Source organism: Dermacentor variabilis, chromosome 1 (genome assembly GCF_050947875.1).
Source record: "Dermacentor variabilis isolate Ectoservices chromosome 1, ASM5094787v1, whole genome shotgun sequence".
Classification (NCBI taxonomy): domain Eukaryota; kingdom Metazoa; phylum Arthropoda; class Arachnida; order Ixodida; family Ixodidae; genus Dermacentor; species Dermacentor variabilis.
Window position 1 is genome coordinate 111365602 of NC_134568.1, and position 23411 is coordinate 111389012.

General features: G+C 45.2%; 1 protein-coding gene across 1 annotated transcript in view; it reads right to left on the reverse strand.

Annotated features, from left to right (window-relative positions):
- Positions 1 to 2106: 2106 nt before the first annotated feature.
- Positions 2107 to 23411, reverse strand: part of VAChT (Vesicular acetylcholine transporter) — a 278473-nt gene continuing 257168 nt past the window's right edge. Inside the window, exon 15 of the mRNA XM_075692972.1 lies at positions 2107 to 23106. Coding sequence (XP_075549087.1) covers positions 22867 to 23106 — 240 coding nt within the window. The 3' untranslated portion in view covers positions 2107 to 22866. The remainder of the gene's footprint in view (positions 23107 to 23411) is intronic.

The window sequence follows — 23411 nt, forward strand, 5'->3', positions numbered from 1 at the left end:
GGGGGGGGGGCAGTAAATGCGGAAAGTTGTCAGAATCCCTGGCAAGGGCTCCAAGGCAGGATTTATTTGGCAGCCTTATAGATACTGCTTGGAGCTGATGAGCATCTTTGGCGATTGCTGCCGGCAAGTCCTGCAGTTTCTCGCTCTTCACTACAGCAGCTTTGCGTCCTCGTTGTTTTCTTGTTTCCACGCAGCTCCTGCTGACACTACATGTTTATGTTGCAAAATGTTGCACAAGTTAAAGAATGTATAGGTGATACGTATGATTTATACCCCTGTCACACGAACGCGGCTAAAGTCTTTTTAACTCCCTTCAACCAAGGACGTCTTTATCTCGAGGGAGATGCGCGCCGTGTCACACGGCAGTCCTTTATCAAAGGAAGTTTAAGGAAGTTCCTAGCGAAAGGAGATGGAAGATCTCCCTTGCAGACTGAAGGGAGTACTCTTGTTCCAAGCGTGCTTCAATTTCGAGTCAAGAAATCACCCTCATTTTTAATAATTTCACTTTTACCAGCAATTATAACTGTTTTTATTGCATATAATATAGTATTTGAGCACTGACAAAGATATTTGAGTTGAGCAGCTACATTCGACTCTCGAACCGGGCGTTCTCGGAATGGCTGCTGCGTTTGCCCTGACTGCGCCATTTTTTCTTGTTTTGGTCGACGCGATCGCACGTCTCGCGCATGCGGAATGAGTGATTCACGACTTTCCCAAGAGTAGCGCAGCCGGCCGCCTATTCCACGAACGACGTGGACCGAAGCGGAAACTTTTTAGCAATATATAGCGTGTTTCTTTCATGACTGCGTGCGAGGTGAGCAGCGCCTAATGGGCCCCCAGCGGCAGCTTTCAAAAGCTCGCTTATAGCATTATGAAACATCGTTCCAGCGCACAATTGAACACGGACGAGAAGAGAAAGACCACACGAACGCCGGACTTCAACTGAATTTTATTCATGGAAAACAGTACTTTATGTACACAGGGCGAGGGAGGGGGGGGGGGGGGCTGCTAGTGCGCAGGACCACCGAAAAATATTTCTTTGGTCCAGGCAACAGTCTTCAGAATTGTCGAACCCAAAAGAAAAAAGGAATAAAAGCAAAAGGTGAAAAAATTGAAGGAACCTTTACCTCTCTCTTTTCCCCCCTCTTTTTGTCACATCACTCAGTACAATCTTGCTCATCTCCCGCCCTACCTAGCTGAATCGACACACACGTTTACCCTGAGATAATCAAGTTCTTTTTTCCCGAGTACAACAGAAGGAGCACTGACACAGTAGTCCTTTTCATTGGAGATACAAAAGGCTTCAAAAAATGTCCCCGTTTTTCTGATTGCTATATTTGTGCAACACGTGTTCATCCGAACAACGCCTTGCATGCTGGCTTGTGCGAGCAACGGTGAATGTGGTCAGCTAAATGACCAGCGCCACTTAGTGAAGTAGCATTCCTGCGATGCTCTAGCAGGCGTTCATTCAGACAGCGCCCGGTTTGGCCAATATAGCATTTCCCACAGGCGAGGGGAATACTATACACAACAGCGACGTCACATTCAACGAGGGCTTTGGTGTGCTTTATTTTGCAGGCTGGCTTCTTCTGGGATTCATTTACTAGGCGACACATTCGTTCCAGCTTTTCCGGTGCTGAAAACACAACACGCACCCCGCACCTATCGCCAACCTTCTTGAGGCGGTGAGAAACCTGGTGCCAATAGGGTGCTACGACAGGGCGCTGTAGCGTGTTCAATAAGACCCAAAAAGCTTCGATAAATATAGCCCCTCGCACACCTTTTGTGCTAGTGATAGGAAAATATGGTTGAATTTCTATTTCGGTCATCTGAGGCTGCCGAAAATTTTGATAATGCGATTTTTTACTGTTTCGCCACTTTATACATAACGGAGCACTTATAATAGTAGCTGCCAACTGTTACATAAAATTAATACTCCCACTTTGGCGGTCCAGGAGGCACTTGAAAAGGCTCTGTCGTTCTGACACTAGCCGGTCACTTACCTCAGTACGCAGTGCCGTGAGACTTTGGCACAGCCGGCAGGCTGGTTCCTGATGAGCCGGGACAACCCGTGGGGGCAATGGGTCGAGCACCACCGAATCCAGCTTCAACAAATCAGGTTCTTTATTGCTACTACACGAAGTACAGAGATAACCATACAATCAAGAGGAAATGACGCTAACACAACAGAGTTCATTCCTTACACTTCACGTTTATCCTCTTTTCCTTTATTTTTTTCTCCTTGAGTTCTTTATACCCTCCATTTCCACGCCATTTCGGCGCGTCTCACATTTCGCCACAGGGCGTCCCAATATCTATGGGAGGGTGGTGGGTGGGGGACGGCTGGTACTCTCCTAATTGGAGAGAGACTTATTATGAAGGAAAAGGCTGAGAGAGGTTGGCCCGAATTATTTTGTCTGGGTCACATCATCACTGCGAAAGGATGACCGAATTTGCTCGGACTGAAAGACTACCCCCCTCCCCTCAAAATAAGTAAATAAATAAATATATGTATATCTAAATAAATAAATAAAAAATAAGTTATCTTTATATATGCGTGTATGCGTGTGTGTGCCTGTGTGTGTTTTCAGGCGTATTATGTGGAGCATTGTCGTTTTGAAGACGAATGTGCAGACTTAAATCGTTATTTCTATTTGGGACACCGCCACATGCACTGTAATCGTCTGGTTAAGCGAAGTTGTGTGCTGTTTTTGCGAACAGCGTAATTTAGTTTGGTTCTGTCTCAATGTTTGAGCCACTTCAAGGATGCAGTGGGAGGCATGGCTTGCGGTCGAGGAGCAGGACAACCAGCTGGCTATCCTGGACCAAGCCCAGCGACCCGCTCAAGCCGGTGGGGCCCTGAACTATGGGCTCCACACTTTCTTTCGTTTTTTTTTTCTTGCCTTTTCTGTATTAAGTTTTACTCTCTCTCAAGGATAGCCTAATAAGCTGGAAGGAAAGACGTCAACTTTCTGCCAATTCGTCTATATACACGAACTATTGCTCTTTCCTTTCGTTGCGTCAAACTAAATAAAAGTGGCGCGGGACGACTGCAGTATAGCTATAGCCTTTTCCCCACTTGCATTTGCGCTCCTAGCAATGACAGGAACCCAAAAGAAGCCGCGAATAAATGATCGGGTAATTACTGGCTACGTAAGCTATATAGTTACTTATATATTAAATTTCATCTCTTTTCTACAGCACGCGGGAACGAGGCAGCTGAATGTTGATCTCGGGCCGCCTTAACGGTATATATTGCTATTTTTAATGGCGAAAAGTAACCTCCATCTGAAAGGCGGCTCGGGTGAATTTTCGGACACTTGGTCGCCAGTAGGCAGGTATACTCTCTATTCTGCACTGATTAATTTCAGAATAGTTGATAATTAACAGCAGATGAAACAAAAAAAGAAAAGAAACGAAAAGAAGAAAGGAATTAAGCGGAAGTGTGCGACGGCGCGTTCTATACAACCAAAGGAATAAAAATGCTGCCAGAGTGGCTGGGTTCAGTGACTACGTTACACCGGCTGCGACTTTTTCTTTTTCCCTTTTTTTTTCTTTAAATGGCGAGACATCATGTGGAAATGAATGTTCGGACATGCGACGGCTGTTCCTGCAATACCGAGTGGTTTTGTGGTTCTCATTTCCAGACCGAAAGCAGCATGAAATGGTGCATGGCAGACTAACCGCTTCAACCATTACATCGTGAAAAACTATCCTGGGTAAGTTAAGCGAGCATTTAATGCTCGTATTTCTCTCAATTACGTATCCCAACTAGCCTTGAGCTGGGGATCCTGATGTTTTATACAACGTTTCATGTGTACTCTTCCTCTTTTGAATAAATTTGAATTTGAATCATGTGCATACAAGATGGTTGCACCTTTTTGAGAGGCATTGCGGCCTGCAATGCATTGGAAATGCGAAGCTGGCTTATAGCAGTTTAATTTTCTTAGTGATGGTGCAAGAACAATATCAGTAACAAGGGGAAAACGAAGAACGACGTCTCGCAATATTATGTCCACAATTCTGCGTAATCACGCAAGTTACGAAACCGAGTGGACACGTTTTGCTTCGCTTCGTTTGTAACATCGTCAGAGAACGGGCTTAAAGGAGCGTTTGCAGAGATATTGTGAATACGGTCACGTGTTTTGAAACCACGGCAATATTACTAAAAGCAGCTAATCAGAAACGATATAAAACAAAATGCGACAAATTTCTCGCACCATTGGAGTAATGCGTACCCACTGTGTAAACCATAGTTTTCCGCCGTTTTTGTTTATTCATGATGCTTATTAGAAATGACTGCTCACAATGGGAATTGAATCTTTTCCGTGATTTTAGAAGAGGAGAACATGGCAAAGGTTACCATGCTTGCCTAATGTAAGCAGCAAAAAATGAAGCAAGAAAAGCAATTGTAGAAGGAGCGTTGAAGCGAGTTGAGCCTGAATCATATTGTAGCCATCACCTAATGGTGACAATATGTTGAGTCTGAGCAATAGTCACTCACGGTACCCTTAGAAAATATGACATCCATTGGTGTTCCCGTGCATTAATCTCATACCGTGCTGCGCAATGAGTTCGAGTCACATTTTTTTTTTGCACTTTTCCGTAAACGCGGAGAGTAGCTAGCGAATGCGGGAGTCGAACCTGAGACCCGCTGCTCAATCCAACAATGTCTCAGCCGCCGACAGCTCCACCTTGCATATTATAGGGAACATCAACAAAGTACGGCTCACGTTACAGCCATGCGGACTATAGCGGATGTGCCGAAACATATAGACCAACCTGTTCCTATACACTCCGCTGAGAGATATACTACACACGCTCTGACGGACGCGCACACAACACGGAAAGGAAAGCGCGTCTACATAACAGCCCACGCCTCTCACTGAGGCATTTGGTGCTGTGCACACTCTGCCATGCGCATAATATACGTCCATGTGCCCGTGAACTTTCTATACTGCTACTGACTATATACCGCTTGCGAACGAACAAGAAACAGCGAGTGCGGTGAAGGAGAAAGAAGTGCTGCAGCTAAAGGGTGAGTGCACGTGAAATACAACAAGTGTGCGCTAAATGCGTGCGTGACACGGAGTCGTCTGCCTCCACGACGGGGGTCGGGGGTAAACGAGGGTCACGATCGTTGATTGTCGCTTGCAATACAGTGTGTTTAGATCAGCACTGGTTTATAGTCACACAGAACAACTCACAGACAAACAGGCGGACGGACAGACAGACAGACACACACACACACGCATGCATGCACGCAGACGCGATCACGGTGGCGCAGATGCGTAATGACGACACACGTGCGCATACTTATACTATTACACACGCGCCGTGCGCTGAACTATACTAACTGTGACAATCTCGGCGGGGCTACACGAGAAGGCTTCAACTGTTCCAAGAAAGTCAAACGCAGGGAAAGGGCACGACGCATCGACAAAGACTAAAAGACCAGAAGAACTACGCGCTCTGTGCGAAACAACAACTGTCCCGACGAAAACTCCCGGTTCAATGGTCAATGAGTGCGGGACGGAGAGGAATATATATATAGTAAATGCTTCTGAGAACTACAAGAAATCTCCAAAATTTGGGAGCAACAGTATTAGCCATCTACTACGCGATAAAGGTGCGGCTCCTTTGCTATTGAGTTTACTTGTGTGAATGTGCAGCCGCGTGCCCCTTACGACACGGTCCGTGCTGCAGTTGAACATAGTTAACGAGCGGCTTGTGAACCATCTGGATGGGTGGATACCAAGTATTCAAACAGTGTGTGAACTCATCTGAGCAAACGCTTTTGCCCTTGGAACACAAGCTTCTGTCGGCTCTGCATGTGCGATGTCATCAGAAACGGTGCCCGTGTACCTTCAATTAAGTTTGCCTTCTGTTGAAGGTTGACTTCAAGCGCGAAGGGAAAGGCTCAATCGACATTGCCCTTCATATGCCGGCATTTTATTCTGTTTACAGCTTTAAGTAAATAAATAAATAAATCGAAGCACCGAGAAGTCGTGGGGCTTGTTGAACGGTTTGGTTTCTTTAAGCTACAAAGTTGCGCCTTTGTGGCGGCGTCTTTGCAAATATGTATTTCGAAAGGATGTCTGTTACAGGAACTGTTGCTCGCGACCTATAGTCAACGCTGATGACCCCATTCTTGCTGGAGACCTTAACAGCTCGAGGGCAAGCGCACAAGGCGCGTCAACAAAGGTCGCGCAGTAGGAATGCGCGGGCAGTTAGCAACATTATGCTGGAGAAAGAGCGCCAATAAACTGGAGAGAAGAAAAAAATGTAACTGTCGTTCTAGCAAATGTTGGAGTGGTTCAGCCGTAGTCACGCGCGTCACGACTCAGATAACGAGAGTGTCAAGGAAATCCCGAGCCGTGATGTGAAGTTAGTGGGCCAATTTCCCCTAGCAATGCGGACAGTAACGAAAGCATGAAAACGGTAAACATCGTCTTTTGGTAGCTAGTGCCCTCCTTTAAACGCGTACTGGCTCTCAGCCGATCTGCTCTAGCTAGTTTACAGGTCTGCGCATCACGCAGCATCAGTTAGGAACGCCAACAATTCTAGTGTTCAGACAGCGACGCCTGAGGCGCTCATTTCTTCTCTAAAGGAGGTTGAGCATTAGTCAAGATGTACCAACAAGCCCACATCACCGCCCTCGTTTCTTCGACATAACTAGGTTTGCTGTGGGAGCGCAGGCCATCGTATACGGTATGTTTCACGAAATGCGTGCGAGATTTCTCAGAATAGGGAACATGAAATAACTAAATTATTTTCTATGTATTGCTACCAGGACAGAGCCATAAATGTTATTTGAAAATGACTCGATGTAGTCATTATAGAAGTAATTATGCAAATTATAAAAATTATTTTTAACCAAAAGAGCTATGCGATTCATCTCAAAGGAAGACTGAAAGCACGCCATCCGAGGAGCTCATGACCATTTCCAGAAATGAAAAAAAAAAAAGTTGAGGCTATTAAAATTTGCAGCGTAATGACTTCCGGCCAAATTCACCGAGGAAAGCGAAATGGAACAGCCGAAGAGCGCAACAGCCACGCCCTTAGTAGAAGCCCATGAGTGACGTTACTGCTTGCGCCTCACCGTCGGGCGAGCATAAAGAACCCAAGATCACGCCTTGATAAGGACGCTCGCTTGATGCTCGTCCACCACGCAGTCGTTTCAGTTTAGTATACGGTGACGGCGCATCTCCGAGCTTTCAGATGTTTTGCTTTCTGTACATAAGCCGTCGACCACACGGGCTGGTGTATCCCACTTGCCTATCACTATTAATTGTCTCTATGCAGGAACTGCGCCAGCCCCGGTCACACTACTTCGTTCTGTATGTATACATTCGCTATATGTCTACCCTGAGCTGCCAGCGCAGTGAATAACAAACAGGTAATGTATTTCGCTGAGATTTGCGAGAAATGCCTCAGAGTTTTTCGTTTCATACAAGATATGTGACTATAGCCGACGTAGATGATTCTGCAGTCCGGCCTAAAATAATACGCACGTTATGGCTAGTGCGTCATGGTACAAGCGATTAGAGGTCTTACATACGATACATCCTACCACAAACAATTCACGCGCTTCTGCCTACACCTAAATGCTTTGAATGGCTAAAAGATGTAATTGGTTTCTTGATGGGATCGTTAATGGGAGGAAATGAGGAAATTTACGAGTTCTATGGGTATTCATTGGTGCTACGGGGCTTCCGCCTTGACGACGCGTGGTTGCTAATGCGCAGACGCGGTGGCGCTGAGTTGACATGCCATAATGCAACCTTAAACCCGTGTCTCAGTTTGATATGCCAGTTTCTAGCTCGTTGATGCTTGCAAACTCTACTGCACGTACTGTACACTAGCTTGCGCGACATGCAACTGTTACTGCCTGGGCGGAGGCAAGTGCCCGTGGTACTAACACTGTATACGATACCACTGCCCCCTCCGCCCTCTAATGCGTCCGGCTCAAGAGACGCAGAAAGAGAACGACGCGAACAAAGCGCGCATATTGCAACGCGGCGGCCTATGGACGACCACGCAGGACGGCGTATACAGCGCCTTAATGAAATGCGTCTTCCTGGAATCGGATCTCGCTAGGGCGGCGATGCATGTAGCGCAGGTGTCGCTCAGCCTCGGCCATAGCAAGCATGGATATCCGGCGCGGTTGGTTCCACAGAGAGTTCTGTACAGGTGCAGCATATTACACGCAACCGAACGCAGCGGAGTCGAGGAATCCGGATGCGTGGAAAGCTGTGCAACGAAGAGATTCAGTGCAACAAAGAGATTCAGTGGACGTGCTACTGAGGCGGTCGTGTTATCACATCGCGCTTGAGAGGGAATGTTAATCGCCTCAATGGGCTTACAATATGTACACTATATACGAGACTAGAATATACGACTCATGTGGGCTTGGGATCAGGGAGCACTGTATACGTCGACACTTGGTGACGTACAGGACACGTTCGCTGTTGTCGGCGGACGCGTTCGAGAAATAGGTATCGGCCTCATGCATGCATCTGTCATTCAGGGCAGGATCTCTGTTCGTTGCGAGGACACGTTCGTGTGTTTGTAGGCACATGCACAACAGCATGCGACAAGCATTGCGAGCGAAGAGTGGATTTGGTTGTGCTTCCTTGCTGGCGCATAATTTGCCTGCCTGTCTTCATTTCTCAGCCCCTATATTTAACGGGAGATTTAGCGCACGCAAAATTTAGTGAACCGAGATGTGGATGTCTCCACTGACGTTACTGGCAGTCAATGAAGTACACATAGTTCCTAATACTGTGACTAACACCTCGAAACAATAAAATAAACCGCATCCCGGCGTGCCGCACTATGGAAGATGACGAACTGCCTCGTGTTATTATTGTAAGTTTTTTTGTCAACGTTAGATGACCTGTGCGTTATAATTTCTATACCTTAACGTGCTCCGTGGAATACGTACCCTGTGCACATATCTCGGTACACGTCCTCAAACACTTGCTGTTTTCTTTTGTTTAAACTCGCAAGTCAACTTACACTGCACCGCGCAAGACCTCTGAAAACGTTATTTTCTTATTTCTTAAGTCAGTACCTATTTATTTCCAGTTTCTGAATCAGCAAGAACAGCGGGTCCCTTAAGTGCGTTGCCCGTCTTCGAAGAAAATGCTATAAAGTATTTAAGCTTCCACTCGATATGCCACGCTGGTCCTATTGCACCACTATGGAGTGGACGCCAACACATCCGTGGCTTTATCCTTAGTTCGCATGCGTGGCGGTATGTCCGTCACGGAGGGAACGTCACAACTCAGCTGTGTCCACTTCTGCCGTCTTAGCGGCGGGGTAAATTGGGGCAAAAATGAAAAAGGATTCGGCTAAAGGCGCCAACTATAATCGTCACAGCTTAACGGAAGAAGATCGATAACCAGTAGAGACTCAGTGCCCAATCATAGCGGACTGGCGTAATGTGCACAAAAAGTAAGTTTTTAAAGATGATACAAATAGGAATACGCATCTGTTATTTTCATTTGTATGGATACTTAACGTTGCAATCATGAAGCGAATAGCTGGAAATTGCGACATAATTGCATTCGCACACATCTATGACAATGAAAAATAAAGGAAACTGAAATAATTTATCACGGGACCAGCCTGTGAAGAAAGGTAAAAAAATATATAAGAGGTGCGGAACAGTGTGAGCTGAAATCTTATGTCTGGAAAACAATACACTTGATGATTAGCGGCGCCTGTTGCTAAGACGAACAGTCGACTTCCGTTAATTGGACTACCGCTGAACACGAAATAATTTTTGTGCAATATCCAAACTTTGAATTAAGGGAAGTGTTTAACAAGCACGAGCTATTTTGAAACTTTCGAAGGCCGTCAACCTAAACGAAAGGTAAGATTATTCGAAGTTGAATTAGCCGAAGTCAAATTAGCCGAACTTGGCTTCGTATATATTGTTTCGGGCTCATTACGGGGTGTGAAGAAAACTCGGTTTCCCATTGTGAGCAGTCATACAGTGTGGACCACCTCGTCCGTTAAGCCCGCACTATAAGGAGATGCACACTCAAGTAAGAACGCCACTGAGTGCACGTAAGAACACATTAAAATCCCCCCACCTTACGTGGAGTTTTTCTAGATTGCGCTCATCAAGGCGCCACTATACCTGTCAAAAGCGGGGCTTCATTGAAGTTACCCACCCGACTACCATCTGTGGATCCGTGGTTCACACCACTGATTCCCGCTGGATTTCATCGAATAGAACAAGCTATACATATGTACATATATATGACGTGTTCCCCGTTCTGTGCCGCCGAAAAAACTAAACGATTGAACGTGTTCCAGAAGCTCAGTCTGCCACTTGAGAAGCACGGACTGTGAAAAAGAAATTTGCTTTCAACTGTAGCGCCAATAAAATTTGGAATAACTTTCTTCGTGTCTGAGAAAATAATCTGGCAGAGCCAGATGGATCGTGTGCTCGATGCCTCCTTCATTGTAACTTCAGCGAAAATATTACCACTACGTAGTTACACTATACAGCCACGCCTGGGCTAATTTATTGCGATATATTGTGATATAAATAATATAAGCGTGTTCATCAAGCAAATGTATCAATTATTAGCTTAATTTTTTTTGTGTCTGCGTGTTTGTGTATGTGCATGAGTGCGCTTTAGCGCAAACGTTCTTTCTTTGAAGAAAAATAAAAGCAATAAACTACTCAGGGCGCAATTTTATGCTTATCAATAACATGGTAAATGCCTATAAATGCATATTAAATGTATACTGAGTACATATTAAATGCTCTTCAAAGTAAATGCCACATTGTTTTGTCTTCACATTCGGAAACCATGCCGCGCTCACTATGAGGGCAACGGAGGACAATCATAAGGACTGCACAATCAGCGTGGCCTCCGCAGTATCGTACCCGCGTTCAAAGGAAATAAGTTGCTCCTTCCGTTTCAAAAGTGTTTTTCTCTGTGAACTTCATCCGGTCAGAACTGACGAAAAAGTAAAAGAAAAAATGGAATAGGAAGAAGAGCGAACTAAGGAAAGGTGGGGAGGAGAATGGCCTAATACATCAGAAACACCGTACACTCGGTTAGTTGGTGATGCTGTAGCTTCTTTTTTTTTTTCATGTAGTAGATGTCAGTTGATCTGTGTTGTTAGTAACGGTTTGTAAAGTTTTGACCACGTTGCTTAGTATTTGCCATCCGTGAGTTTTGTTGTACGTTGTCGCTGTAAGCAACATCAAAGGGAGAGTTCGAAAAAAAAAACCAATAGAGACACATAATGCATTTGCTCAGCAGCACACTCAAAGTACCCTAACTGTCCGTGTCGAAAGTTCTCAGGCCGCTACACGCTAGTGCTTTCTCCGGGTCATCGGATGGTGAGGCTCGTGCTTCGCCCCGAGGCATTGGAAATGACAGCCATAGAATGAACAGGGCTCATATTTTGCCTCATTATCAAACAATCTATTGTGCAAAGGCTGGCAAAGATCTCTGCCAAAATTTACAATCAATCAGTGAATCAATCACCGGGGAGCACATCAGCGGACAACCCGCCAACGGGTACCGCCATATTCTGCTCTGATCACACCCATGCATTGGCCTGGAAGTTTCGACAGGGTGGTACACGTCATTCGTAGCTCATAACCGACTACGCCGAGAGCACAACTTTTGCGCGGCAGACTCATCACGGCAGTTTTGGTAACAGCGCTAAGCGCGTCGCACAGGCGTAGGGGTTGGCACACGAGACCACACTGGATAATAATAGCGATCATCTTAACAACAATAAAAAGAAAGAATACGCGAGCAAACAATGCAAATGACACAACGTACGCGCTGCTCATTCGGCAGAACTCGTTTGTACTAGAATAATTAACTTACTACGCACATGGTAAATGCAGAGTTGTCAGCACTGCGCACTGATGACAGAGAAAGAGAGAGAGAGAGAGCGTGCGCGAAATATAGCGCGATACCACATTTGTATAACACCGCGGTCTAACAGCCAACACGGAGAAAATTTTCAACAACGACAACACATCCTTTCTTTTTATCTCGCTCAGAACTTCAGCAAAACAACTGGCTAGCGGTATAGTATGCTATGTATACTAGTAGCAGCACTTTTTAGGTGCCACTGTGGTCAACTTCCGAACACGAGGAACAAACACATAGGTTACTACACACATAGGTACTGAATCACAATGATTTGCACCTTTTGCAACGAATGGTGACGATTTTCCCAAGGAACACACGGAGAAGAAATACTCACACACATATGGGAAATGACATCGGGTTATTCGATATGTTATGATAGCTCTTATACGTTGGCGCACATGAAACTGTAATCAGCCGAGGGATAAAAGAAAATCCGCATGCGGACAGGTAAAATGAAATGTACCTGTGGGGTTGATTGGGGACAAAAGCACATACACGATGTCTTTATGAGTTACAACAGCAAGATCTATACTGCCGACGTTTCGGCTGTGATAACCAGACATTGATGGCATGAAGCTATTTTGTAGATACACGAGAGGCACCCAAACTACAAGACGCAACAGCAGTTTTTAAAATCGGGACTCGTATTCAGAAGGCTGCCCGTATCCCAGGAAACAGTTCGTAAGCCATTCTTGCAAGACCAGTGAGCGAAGGCGCGTGGGCGCCAGTCAGGATGAAACACAGCGCATTAGACAAAGGACGACCGAAAAAACCAAGAACCACAGAGCGCCGACTTCCAACTGAAACAAAAATCACAAACAATCCAGTTTACTGAGATCCAATTGTCTGCGATATAGGTTTTTCATCCTGTAGAACACGTGCCTATAAGTATGGGTTTTCCGTGCCAGTGAATCAGTTGGAAGTCAGGGCTCTGCATGTCTCCTTTTTGAGGTCTTCACATGTCTAATGCATTTCAATTTACCTATTATGCAGGACCAATTAGCCGAATTTCTGTTTTGATCAAGACGCCAGGCTAACTTTATAATGAATGAAATCACAACAATGCGCTGGCTTGACATGGAAAATATGGAAAGTGCCGATTCTCCCTGCATGTTACGCGAATAGTATGGTACTTGGCTGAGAACCGCCGCAGAACCGTACACGAGTTCGAACATTTTTGCCAGTACTATACATTCCACACGGTCAAACTGCTGGTAATTGAAGTATTTTATGCATTTAGGCCAAATTCAGTTTCAGTGCCGAGTGGCCGCGTGAAGAAATAAACCGTAATACCATATTGCACAAATATACTTTTTTATTTTCTTTCAAAATTTTTATTCGCTGGAATGGGCCGCCTGAGAATGTTGCCCGTGATAGCCTCATTTCTTTGTCTACAATATTTCTGCTGGTTAGGGCGTGACCAGCACAAGAATTGTATAAATGCAGTTATGGCACGTATATTTTATAACGGCTTTGTGAATACGAGCTAAGTCTTATAGTTGCTTTGTGAAGTTGCGTGAAGAAGGATACCATTACACATTTAAGAAAATACAGAAAAGGAAAAAGGGTGATAGGATCGTTGATATCTGCTCCAGGAAAGGTTACACAGATGTGTATACTGAACATTTCCGTGGGTATTTTTTTTCTTCTTTGTCATACGCACATGCACAGGGGTTTGTGTCAACATTCGCGGACCGCTAGTAAACGGTCAAAGCTACTCTGAAATGAAAGAAACAGAAAGAATACAAAGAAATTGTTCCGCCAACGTGGCACTACGGGAAGACACCGCACTCCGAAATTAATGCTTTAACTATGCAACTATAGCCAGAATTAAAAGTGCAGCTTACGGAGACGCCATGAAGTGCTAAGTGGAAAGAACGAGGACGTTCAATAAACTCCCATCAAGCCACCGAATATAGCCGTTCGTTTTTTTTCCGTGAACATAACACCATCTCGCGTCGATGTGAAATGCAGTTACATGCAATTACATGCAATGGGCCTGAAATGTTTGTAAAATCGCAAACAAAAGCGACTAACAGTGGAAACACATAGCGCCGGAACTTGTTCTTTGTGCACTCGCCAAGAGAACATTTACAACAGCTATTCCTGGAAATCAGTGCATTGTGTTCGCTATATGCTACTAGCTACTGCTGCCCTGAGAGTATACCTGCCAACCCACCCCAGCACCATTTGTAACCTCGGGCGCGGAGGGTGAATGCGCACGACGTCCTTGCACCCTTACAGTCACTGCGAGGTAACGCACGTCTCAAGAAACCTTTAATCGAGAAAAAAAATAACGACAGCTTGTTTCTATCGCGTCATAAATATAATGCGCACTGAAGCGTTTCTGGGACAAAGTTAACGGCGAACGTTCGTACGTATATGCTTTACAGGCACAAAAGCTAACAGATAATGAAGCCAAGGCAAACATATGGGATATTAACTGCATAAATAATAAAGGATGGGGGTTAAATTTAAGTCCTTATAAAGGACCAAGGAGGACAAAGTGGAAGCGAAGACAACTTTCACACCGGTGGGAGGCGAGCTTACAACCTTCGTATCACACTTGCGATACACTCTACCAATCGAGCTACGGCGTTAAGTGGATTGATTAGTAACCTAACCCTGGGAGCCAGCCAGCGTCATGTGGAGGTATCGGGTTCGGCCCCCGCTAGTGGGTGAAGTTGTCTCTTCTTCGACATTATTTTCCATGTTTACTTATGAAGAGTGTGAAGTTTATCATAAATTGAACCGATATTATCCCAGAGAATCGCGCGTAGAGCACGCCTTTCTTGGCGGTCGTCTTACAACAGCTTCGAAGGCTGAGACGCGCGATTGCTGCGTGCAATTTCGGACCATTTTCTGGCGCTGCCGGTGGGGAGAGTGAATGGCAAAGGTAATGACAGACTATGGAAGGAGGCGTGGCAGCTGACTTCGTTCTAGGACGAAGCGACAATACCGATGGCAGCAGCGACGAATGTACACATAGTTGGCATCAAAATGTTTGGACAAACTCATCACTAAAGCAACCTGATGCTGGCACGGGCAGCCAAACTACGCACAATTATTATTATTTTTTTTTTGCATCACCGCTCAAAACGGTAAAGGAAACCTACAATAGATTTTGCAGTCTTCAACAAGTTTTTCACGTCAGACACTCGGACTACATTTCACGCGACTACGGCAGGGAAGTATGCGCCGTGAGGGGACATTATTTGAAAGTCACTTACTAGATCTACACTATATTGTAAAGCTCATCTCACCTAGAAAACTTACATCAGCAATCCAAACGACTGGACAATTGACCGCATGCATACAATTATTCAGCAGACTATAGTATACTCGTGAACGACAACGTTTTCACCTGAGTTGGGACTAGTTCTACCACGAAAACCAATATAAATAAACGTAGAACCACATGCAAGTGCCGTTTAGCCAGTTTAGGCAGGCGTAAGTGCTTTGCGAAAAACACGGTTCAATGTGTAAATTTGCAACTCGTCGGAATGAAAAAGAAATAGAGGTAACTTTTTGGCAAACGTATTTTTGCTTGAAGTTTGTTCAACACCGTGACCTAAAGCTACGCGGAAGAACGTATACTATTTTGCTCTTACAGGACTCTAAAAAAAAGATGCAGGGGGTTGACGTGGTAGGATGTTAAGTAGTCATGTGATTGTCAGTGCACGTTTCAAAGCTAGGAAATGCCGCGTCTTGAGCGTGCAGCTTCGCGCATGCGTTCGCTGCCCTCTTCGATATGGTTGAATTCTCGAGCTGGCGTCGTCGGTAAATGCCCGTTTCAATGCCCACAAATATTCCCAGCTTACAGAGTTGACACAACGATGACAAAAACGCATTTACGTGAAAAAAAGAGGAAATTAAAAAAAAAAAGCTGAGTAAGAAAGCAAGGAAACCTTGGCTTTGTATCTTGACTTGCGGATGAATACGAGTGAATCTGCTATCAGTTGATCCTATCACGCAATAAAGTAAGCAAAATTCACAAAACTATAATTGTTCCTGGTTTAGAATGAATTAATTCTGAGGTTTTACGTGCCAAAAACCATGATGTTATTATGAGGCAACGCCGTAGTGGGGGGACACCGGAATAATTTTGACCATTGAGGGATCTTTAACGTGCCGCCAATGCAGGAAACATGGGCGTTTTTGCATTTCTCCCCCATCGAAATGCTGCTGCCGCGGCCGGGATTTGTTCCCGTGACCTCGTGCTTAGCAGCGCAACACCATAGCCGCTAAACCATCGTGGCGGATTTTTTTCTTCTCTTCTTTTTCTTTTACTGTTTAACACGTAGGAAAAAGTGCAACTCGTTCCCACTTGAAAGATACATGACCAGAAAACTTCGTAGATTTATTTTGTTGTATATGTCTGGCAATACTGAAACATGACAGCACAAGTCTACTAGCGCTAAATTCTCTTCACGCCAACTAACTAGCGATCTGAAGAAAAGCGACAGATGTGCACGAAGTTGTACAAATGGGCTCGGACTGCACAGCACGGGTGTTTTCTTTACTGAGGTTCATTTCGCCTAAGGCCTGTTTCTGACCAAAGCTGCTCTTAGTTGTTTCGCATTTAGCTCCTGACACAACCTTCTCTTTAGCACCTTGCGTCGCGACGAAACTTCATGGTCAGTACAAAACGTTTTGGCTTTGACTCTCAGTAATCACGCCGTATATAAGGGGTCCCAGCTAACGTTAGGCAAGCGGCACAATGAAAAAAAAATGCGATCTTAAGACCTAGAGTGTTAAGTTTTCAAACCTCTGACAACCGAGCACAGTAGGTTTTTTAACTGCATCTTGCACCGTGTTCTTTAATAATATTTTTTTTTCATAGAACAGCTTGGCTAACGTTAGCTGGGACGGATGGTATAAACGGCTCATCCATGACCTGTCGTGCTATCAGCTATTACTTACGCGACTCTCGTGTACAGTGAGGGATTCCTACAAGTTAAAAGCCGCCCCATTAGGGTATATTCTTCACTACTCGTATCCGGTTTCTCAAACTAAACCCCCGTGGCGTTAACAGCTTTCAGAATAAGTATCGAATTACTTTCACACATCTTGGGCGTCTATATAGCATGCGTCGTACGCGTGGCGGGTTCGTGCTGTCAGTCCCCTATCTCAAGTTCGCGTCTCCAAATGTTTGGACGTTATCCGAGCTTTACTCTAGCTCGTGCTTAGTGTTAACTTTGTCCTCCTGCAACATACGTTTAAATGCAAGCTCGCCTCGCATTTGATTTTGGCTCGTGTCCTACGACCGTAACCACACGACTCTTTTTTCCCCTCTTTCTTCCCAATGGGTTAGATTTCATAACGTGGAGTTCTCGATATCGACATCTTCCATCATTTTGCCGCGGCTGCCGCTAGTATTCCAAGAAAAGCGGTCGGTATATTTTATCCCACCAATTTCGCGCTCTGGAGCCAAGGATGCCGCTCGATAGGACGCCTATCTCTGTTATTACACCTAATTCATATATCTTCTTTTTTCCATTCGATTGCATATTGGAAGTCAATCTTTATTCAAATATTCATGAAGACCCGCGTGCAAAGTACGCGCGTTTTTCCTTAGGAAAGTGTTGGATGCTAATGTAATCGCAAGCGGGCGAATTTCCTATTCACTGTGGAGCGGTAAAGAACAAGCAAACGTAACCACGAATTTGTATAAGAAGCAGACATCGCCTGTGATTTACAGTTTTGCTTTTGACTATTACGTTACCATGAGGCCTAAGCCGGATTTCTTGCTCGTGGTATGGTTTAGCCTTTCCTTATCTTACCATTATTCGACAGCTCTGCATGTCGAACAACCAGTTCTTACGTTAAGACTGACTCGGTGATGATAGTGTTTGCGTCATAATGACCTGACGGGTTGTAATTGCCTTTTATAGGGTGAAGGAGGCATATGTGTAGCGCTGCCGCTGTGAAGTTGTGTCTGTATCACGCTCCTGTGTAAGGGGTACGCTCACATTGCGTATTTCATTTTCATGTCGTCCCGATGTACTTTTGCGTGTCTTAGCTATTATTAAAAACTAAAAGAGGCTAGCTTACCCTTCAGTAGTGAATATAGTCCAGAAATTACCAATTATTCTTCAATATACGACCATGTCTTGAACGCCCCTGAAGTGAAAGTTGTGATTTTTCTGTTTGAAAGAATTTAATCTCTTTGGTCTTAGTTATTGGTAACTAACACACTAGCTCTTCCTGGTGCAGCGCCTGTTTATTGTGTTAATATTAAAAATGCACATATCACATTGGTCAACGCACTTTTTACTTCACTTTTTTTTGCTGACTCATGTCTTACGCTAAAGTAGTTGCACCACTCAAAACTGTATATCACAATAAGTGCTAACACGGTACACGACATCGACGTATAAAAAGCCTTCTTTGGATGTGAGCAAGACCGCGTGACTAGGCAGAAGACAATAAATACGCAGATAGACTTTCCTCTTTTTTTTTCGCGTGTTGTAGAGTGTGTAGCTGCGCGACGTTTTTTTTCCGGACGAAAGAAACTTGTCGGAGCAAACGACCAACTTACCTATACCCCTCTGTTCTAAAGCAATTCTAAAGAAATCACCCATTCGTACCTCTTGCCGGTGGAGTCATTCTGCTCGTTGGTTTTCCTTTAGATTTTTCCATGCCCTCTTCCTTGCATGCTAGCTTTATCTGCATGCCTCGTTAACGAGGTGAGTTGCAAGCGAAGCGTAGTCAAGCCGCATGGGGGCTGACTCTCGCCGTTCCAGCTGATATGAATTTCTTGCTGCTCACGGTTGAACACACAATGAGCCGTATACTACCGCCTACATTGATAAATATATAAACGAAGCTATTAGCTCCTCGTTTGAAGCTAGCAAGCCTATTGGCGAGAGCTCGTTTTTGCTTTTTTTATCTTTCATTCCCTTTTTTTTTTTTCAGTCGTGCATAGTAGAAGCTCAAGGCTCTGCAAATTTCGAAAGTATTCGTTAATAATATCAGTGCTCAAATTGAACCACTCATGAAGCTTGAGTGGCCGAAAACGTCATCTGGGAGGACCACTTTGCGAACCGCAAGTTGAGCCGTGAGAAATTCGTGGTGAATAAATAAATTTTCCGCTTGTCTGTCAACACGTGGTTTACCAACTGCACTTCGTGCGAATTTTAGATACAATCCATGTTTTATCGCGGTGCATTCCCCTCCCCTCCCCCCTTCCTTTGATGATTACGAATGTTCTCGTATAAAAGTGCCAATCTTTATTAAGCGGTTAGCGGCTTCGTAGGCTAGCTGTGGATCAAGGAGGACCAGTGATATGTGTGCAGAGGAGCGCTATTGACAGCCATGTTTTGGGTGCACTAGGGCGCCTGGTGATCGAGCCCAGGCAATTCTGCTACTCCGGAGTGCCGCGTGAGCAGCTCGCTTCCGAACTGATATCTCTTCGTGCAATTTTCAGCAGATCAGAATTCGAAGTGTATTGTCTATTCACACACGTGCTAGTATGACATTACAAGGGAACATTTCGCGTGAAAGCGTAATAAAAAAAATTCAATTCTGATACATTTATTTTAGCCGCCTTGCTTCGGTGTTTTGCTTTCACATATGGTATACCCTTCTTTATTTCTTCAATACATTAGTATTTTGTTCTTTCTTTTCTCGCCTCCTCCGTCGCAAATTTTTTGTCTGCGTGAACACAGTAGGTGCGCACGGGACCTTGAACTATGAATTAATATAGCCGGATGTAATGCCACAATTTTGCGATTGTTTAATCATTTAGGGGTTGTTTTGTTTTCTCGTCAATGAGTGTTGTACAACTTTTGAGTGACAGATTCGTTCTATGGCTTAGATGGAACCGGTATGTCCAACAGCGCTCTATCTGTCACGAAGTTTCTGTGAGTGGCAGTTTTGCCCACGGCTTATGTGGTATGTGTGGCAAAGCACGTCGGCGTTGCCTCTGGCGCATTCACGCAGGCCGAATCTGACCATTACGGGGAAGCCGTTTATGAGGTGGTATGTATGAGGCTCTATGTCGAAGAACAAGGCATCCAACAGATTTACTTTTCGGAGTTTTGACGCGTATTACATAGCCTTTTTATCCAAATTGCTCAGATAGTGTATAAACATCGCTTCGTTTACGATTCATCTTCAGCTGATAGAAAAATAACAACATAGCATTGCCAGCCGCTTTCGTTGCTAAGAAGCAGAAGCTTCCCCACACAGCGAAGTTTTGAGGCAACAGAGTAAGGCGATACTTCAGACAGTTCTGGACAGATGCCAGATAGTGATTGAATAAAAAAAAAGAATCACTTTTACGAGTTTGCTGTAAGGAAAAAAAATGGCCCTAGAAACGTTTGGACGACGAAAAATAAAATACCGTTAATGTTACTCTATGCGATTGGGAACTGGAATTTAATGCCTCGGGCAAATGGTCAGGTTACAGAAAACGAAAAAATAAATACTTTGTCATAAGCGTCTGGTGTTGCCTCAGGTAAATGTCTGCTTCACACCTGATGGATGTGATATGTGAGTACATTAGCCTGTTGTATAAGCTCCAATAATTCTTTTTTTTTCTTTTTTTTTTGTGGAGTGTACTGCCCTCAGTACTGTTGCGCCTCTCACACAGAAGGGAGCTTGTTACCAACAAATTTTGGACTGCTTTCGAGTAACATTTTTCTGTCTAGATTCGTATTTATAAATACCTCTTAAATAGAGACTATGTCAGCTTACTCAGGAGTTGATTGTTTTCGAAATGTGCAGCCCAACTAATTGACTGAAACAACAGCTGCCGAGGAACAATATTCAAGGCGGATTAACGTTTGCAGATGCATTTCGGTAAACGCAGTATGCAAGACTTGTGAAATGTAAACGGGGTGAAAATATCGCGAAACAAAGGATATAGAAACCAAGAACTCTGTCGTCGTGGACGCAGCAAATTTGAGAATCTGCGCGTGTTCATATCAACCGGTGACGCCATTTTGTTGAGGTGGCGAGGAAACCACTAGTCTCAAGGAAAACACGGAGGACGCTTAACAACACCATCTCACAACCTCCCTGTTAATACGGGGAAACAAATAACAAGCGGCATGCAAACTGTCACTTGGGAAGAAGCAACAAAGTAACGGAGAGTTCAACAACAAACAACGACGGCGCTCGTTTCATCCCTGTAAAAGAATGGCTCGTCCAATCGCTGCAACTTCTTATTAAGGCCTGCCTGCGAAGTCACAAAGTCTGGAGGCTACTTGTGTGGTGGCAGTACAAGTCCCTCAGAAAAGGAAATGCCGCTAGTGATTTTAATTTATCAAGTACTTTTGTTCTTTTCTTTTCTTCACTTTCTTTTTTTAAATTTTCTTGGCACGTTGAACATGCATGCCAGACGTGTGCAAGTTCCTGCCAGAATGGTACAAAGCATACAGCGCTTTCACAGCGCTTTCACAGACTCCCACCAGCGACCGGTCTGACTTCTAGAATTTGACGCCTTCTTTGCAGTTGAACGACGTAATTGAGTGATTCTTGATCGGGCTTTTGAAGCTGTGCGGATAGATACTCCAAACTATTTCCTCTTTTGTGTACTTCGAGTCCTATCTATGCATGGTTTCAACTGGCTCGGAGGTCGCTATACACGCACTGCCTAGAACTCGTCCATTTTTCCCTCCCGCAGTTACACTCGGAAGCCAAACGACCCGCAATACACCAGAACTGGCGAAACTAGCCACCCGTGCCTTCTTACACGGCTTGGAGTAATAAAAGAACTGGCGGGCGCTGTAAAGACGACGAAGAAGGCGAGTGACGCCGTTGAGTCGTGTCAGCCGTCTTCGCCCCCGTATTTACCACGCTGATAGTTCCATCGCGAATCCATGCGTATACTTGTCTAGTTTCCGCGTCTCATAGTTGGAAACCAGAAAACAGGCCGCATGCTCCTACGCCAAAGCATACTCTGTGTTTATTTAGTTATCTTATGAAGTATAAAATGTTAAGCTCAATTCTGTTTCGCAAGAAGGAACCCGCTGTGCGGTGTGAAGGACGCGCGTGAGTGTAGTTGTGGCTTCTTTAGAACCCTCTTTCACGTAGAATTGCCTTCGCAAGCAAACGGGCACTTAGCTAGTCACAAGGAATATGCATGAGCAATCCTAGTTTTATGCAAATGGCACTTTGCATCTCTGTGCCGGTGGCAGCGCTGCTTAGTGCCCTCGTGGGTAGGCTACATAATGAAACCTTTGATTCGTCGAGTATAAGCGCGTGACGTGAAAACTGCTGCAGGCTACCCACACGCATGGCGAGTGCGACAGCCACAAGCTGCGTGGCAGCTAGCATGCACCAGGATGCGGGTCCCATTTTGTGAAAGAGCGACTTTAGCGTATACGCCACAGGACCCAAATGAACCAGATCAGCTTATATTAACGAGGACGCATGTCATATCGTGTTCTTACGCTAATCTACTATTTAAGCAACTGGCATGGTTCAGCTTTTGACGTGAAAAGGCCATTTCTAACGCACTTGCAGCAAGCAGGATCGATATCATTTCACACAAGGTGCCGTTTGCGTTCCAAACCACTCGTTCGCGTGTCGTTTCAGCCTTCCAGAAAAATACCATCGCTTACGTAACGGATGGAAAGATCACTCGAAACAGTCGTATTTGATGACAGCACGAAGCTGGCGCACTGTTTTGAAACATTTTTGTTTGTTTTTTCTGGTTTGGAAAAAAAACGCAGAAAAATAGAACCCTTGATGTCGCATAGGGTGGGGCGAAATGACAAATGACTCAACCTAGGGAAAACTCGTCGTTTCCGACGTTTAAATAGTAGAATCGACAGACGGTATATTGCAGTCGTATAGGACGCTCTAAGAAAGGGCGAATGCCTCGGCTAACGTCGCCAACGTAGCTCGTAGTTCAAACCATGTGTTATGCGTGCCATCGGGGGCAGGGAAGAAGGCGGAGCGGTATAAGACATTCGTTGCCCACGAACGGCGCGCACTAACTGCGCGCCGGAGGCGGCGCCATGTTGAGCTGCGTTGCCCGCTTGAGGCATAGCTCTCGCATCTGCAGCAGACTGCCCTCGAGGCTGAGGGCGAAGAAGTCGGACGACGTCTCCGGCGAGCTGAAGAAGGAGGAGACGCAGTACGAGACCTGGTCGGCGCCGATGTTGTAGGCGCAGCCGTAGCCGTCCGGCACAACAGCGCCGTAGCCCACCAGGATGCCCTTGTCCGTGGCCAGCTTCAGCACCAACAGCACCGAGAACAGAAGCACATGATGAGAGCAGGCAAAATCGACGTGCCAAGCTAAAATGAAGGAGCGGCTATCGAGCTTACATGCTCATTATAAAAGCTCAGACTGAGGAGTGTTTGTGCTGGTTGGTGAAACATTAGAAGAGGGACGCGCGCACACAGCGGCGTTCTCTTGTCAGAGCTTATCTGTGCCGTGTCCCTCTTCTAATAAGCAAAGTGCGTCGGGGTCGGAAGTGCTTGATAGTTGGGCTAGCAAAGTGGCGGGAGGAGCCGTCATTAAGGCCTCCACAGGTC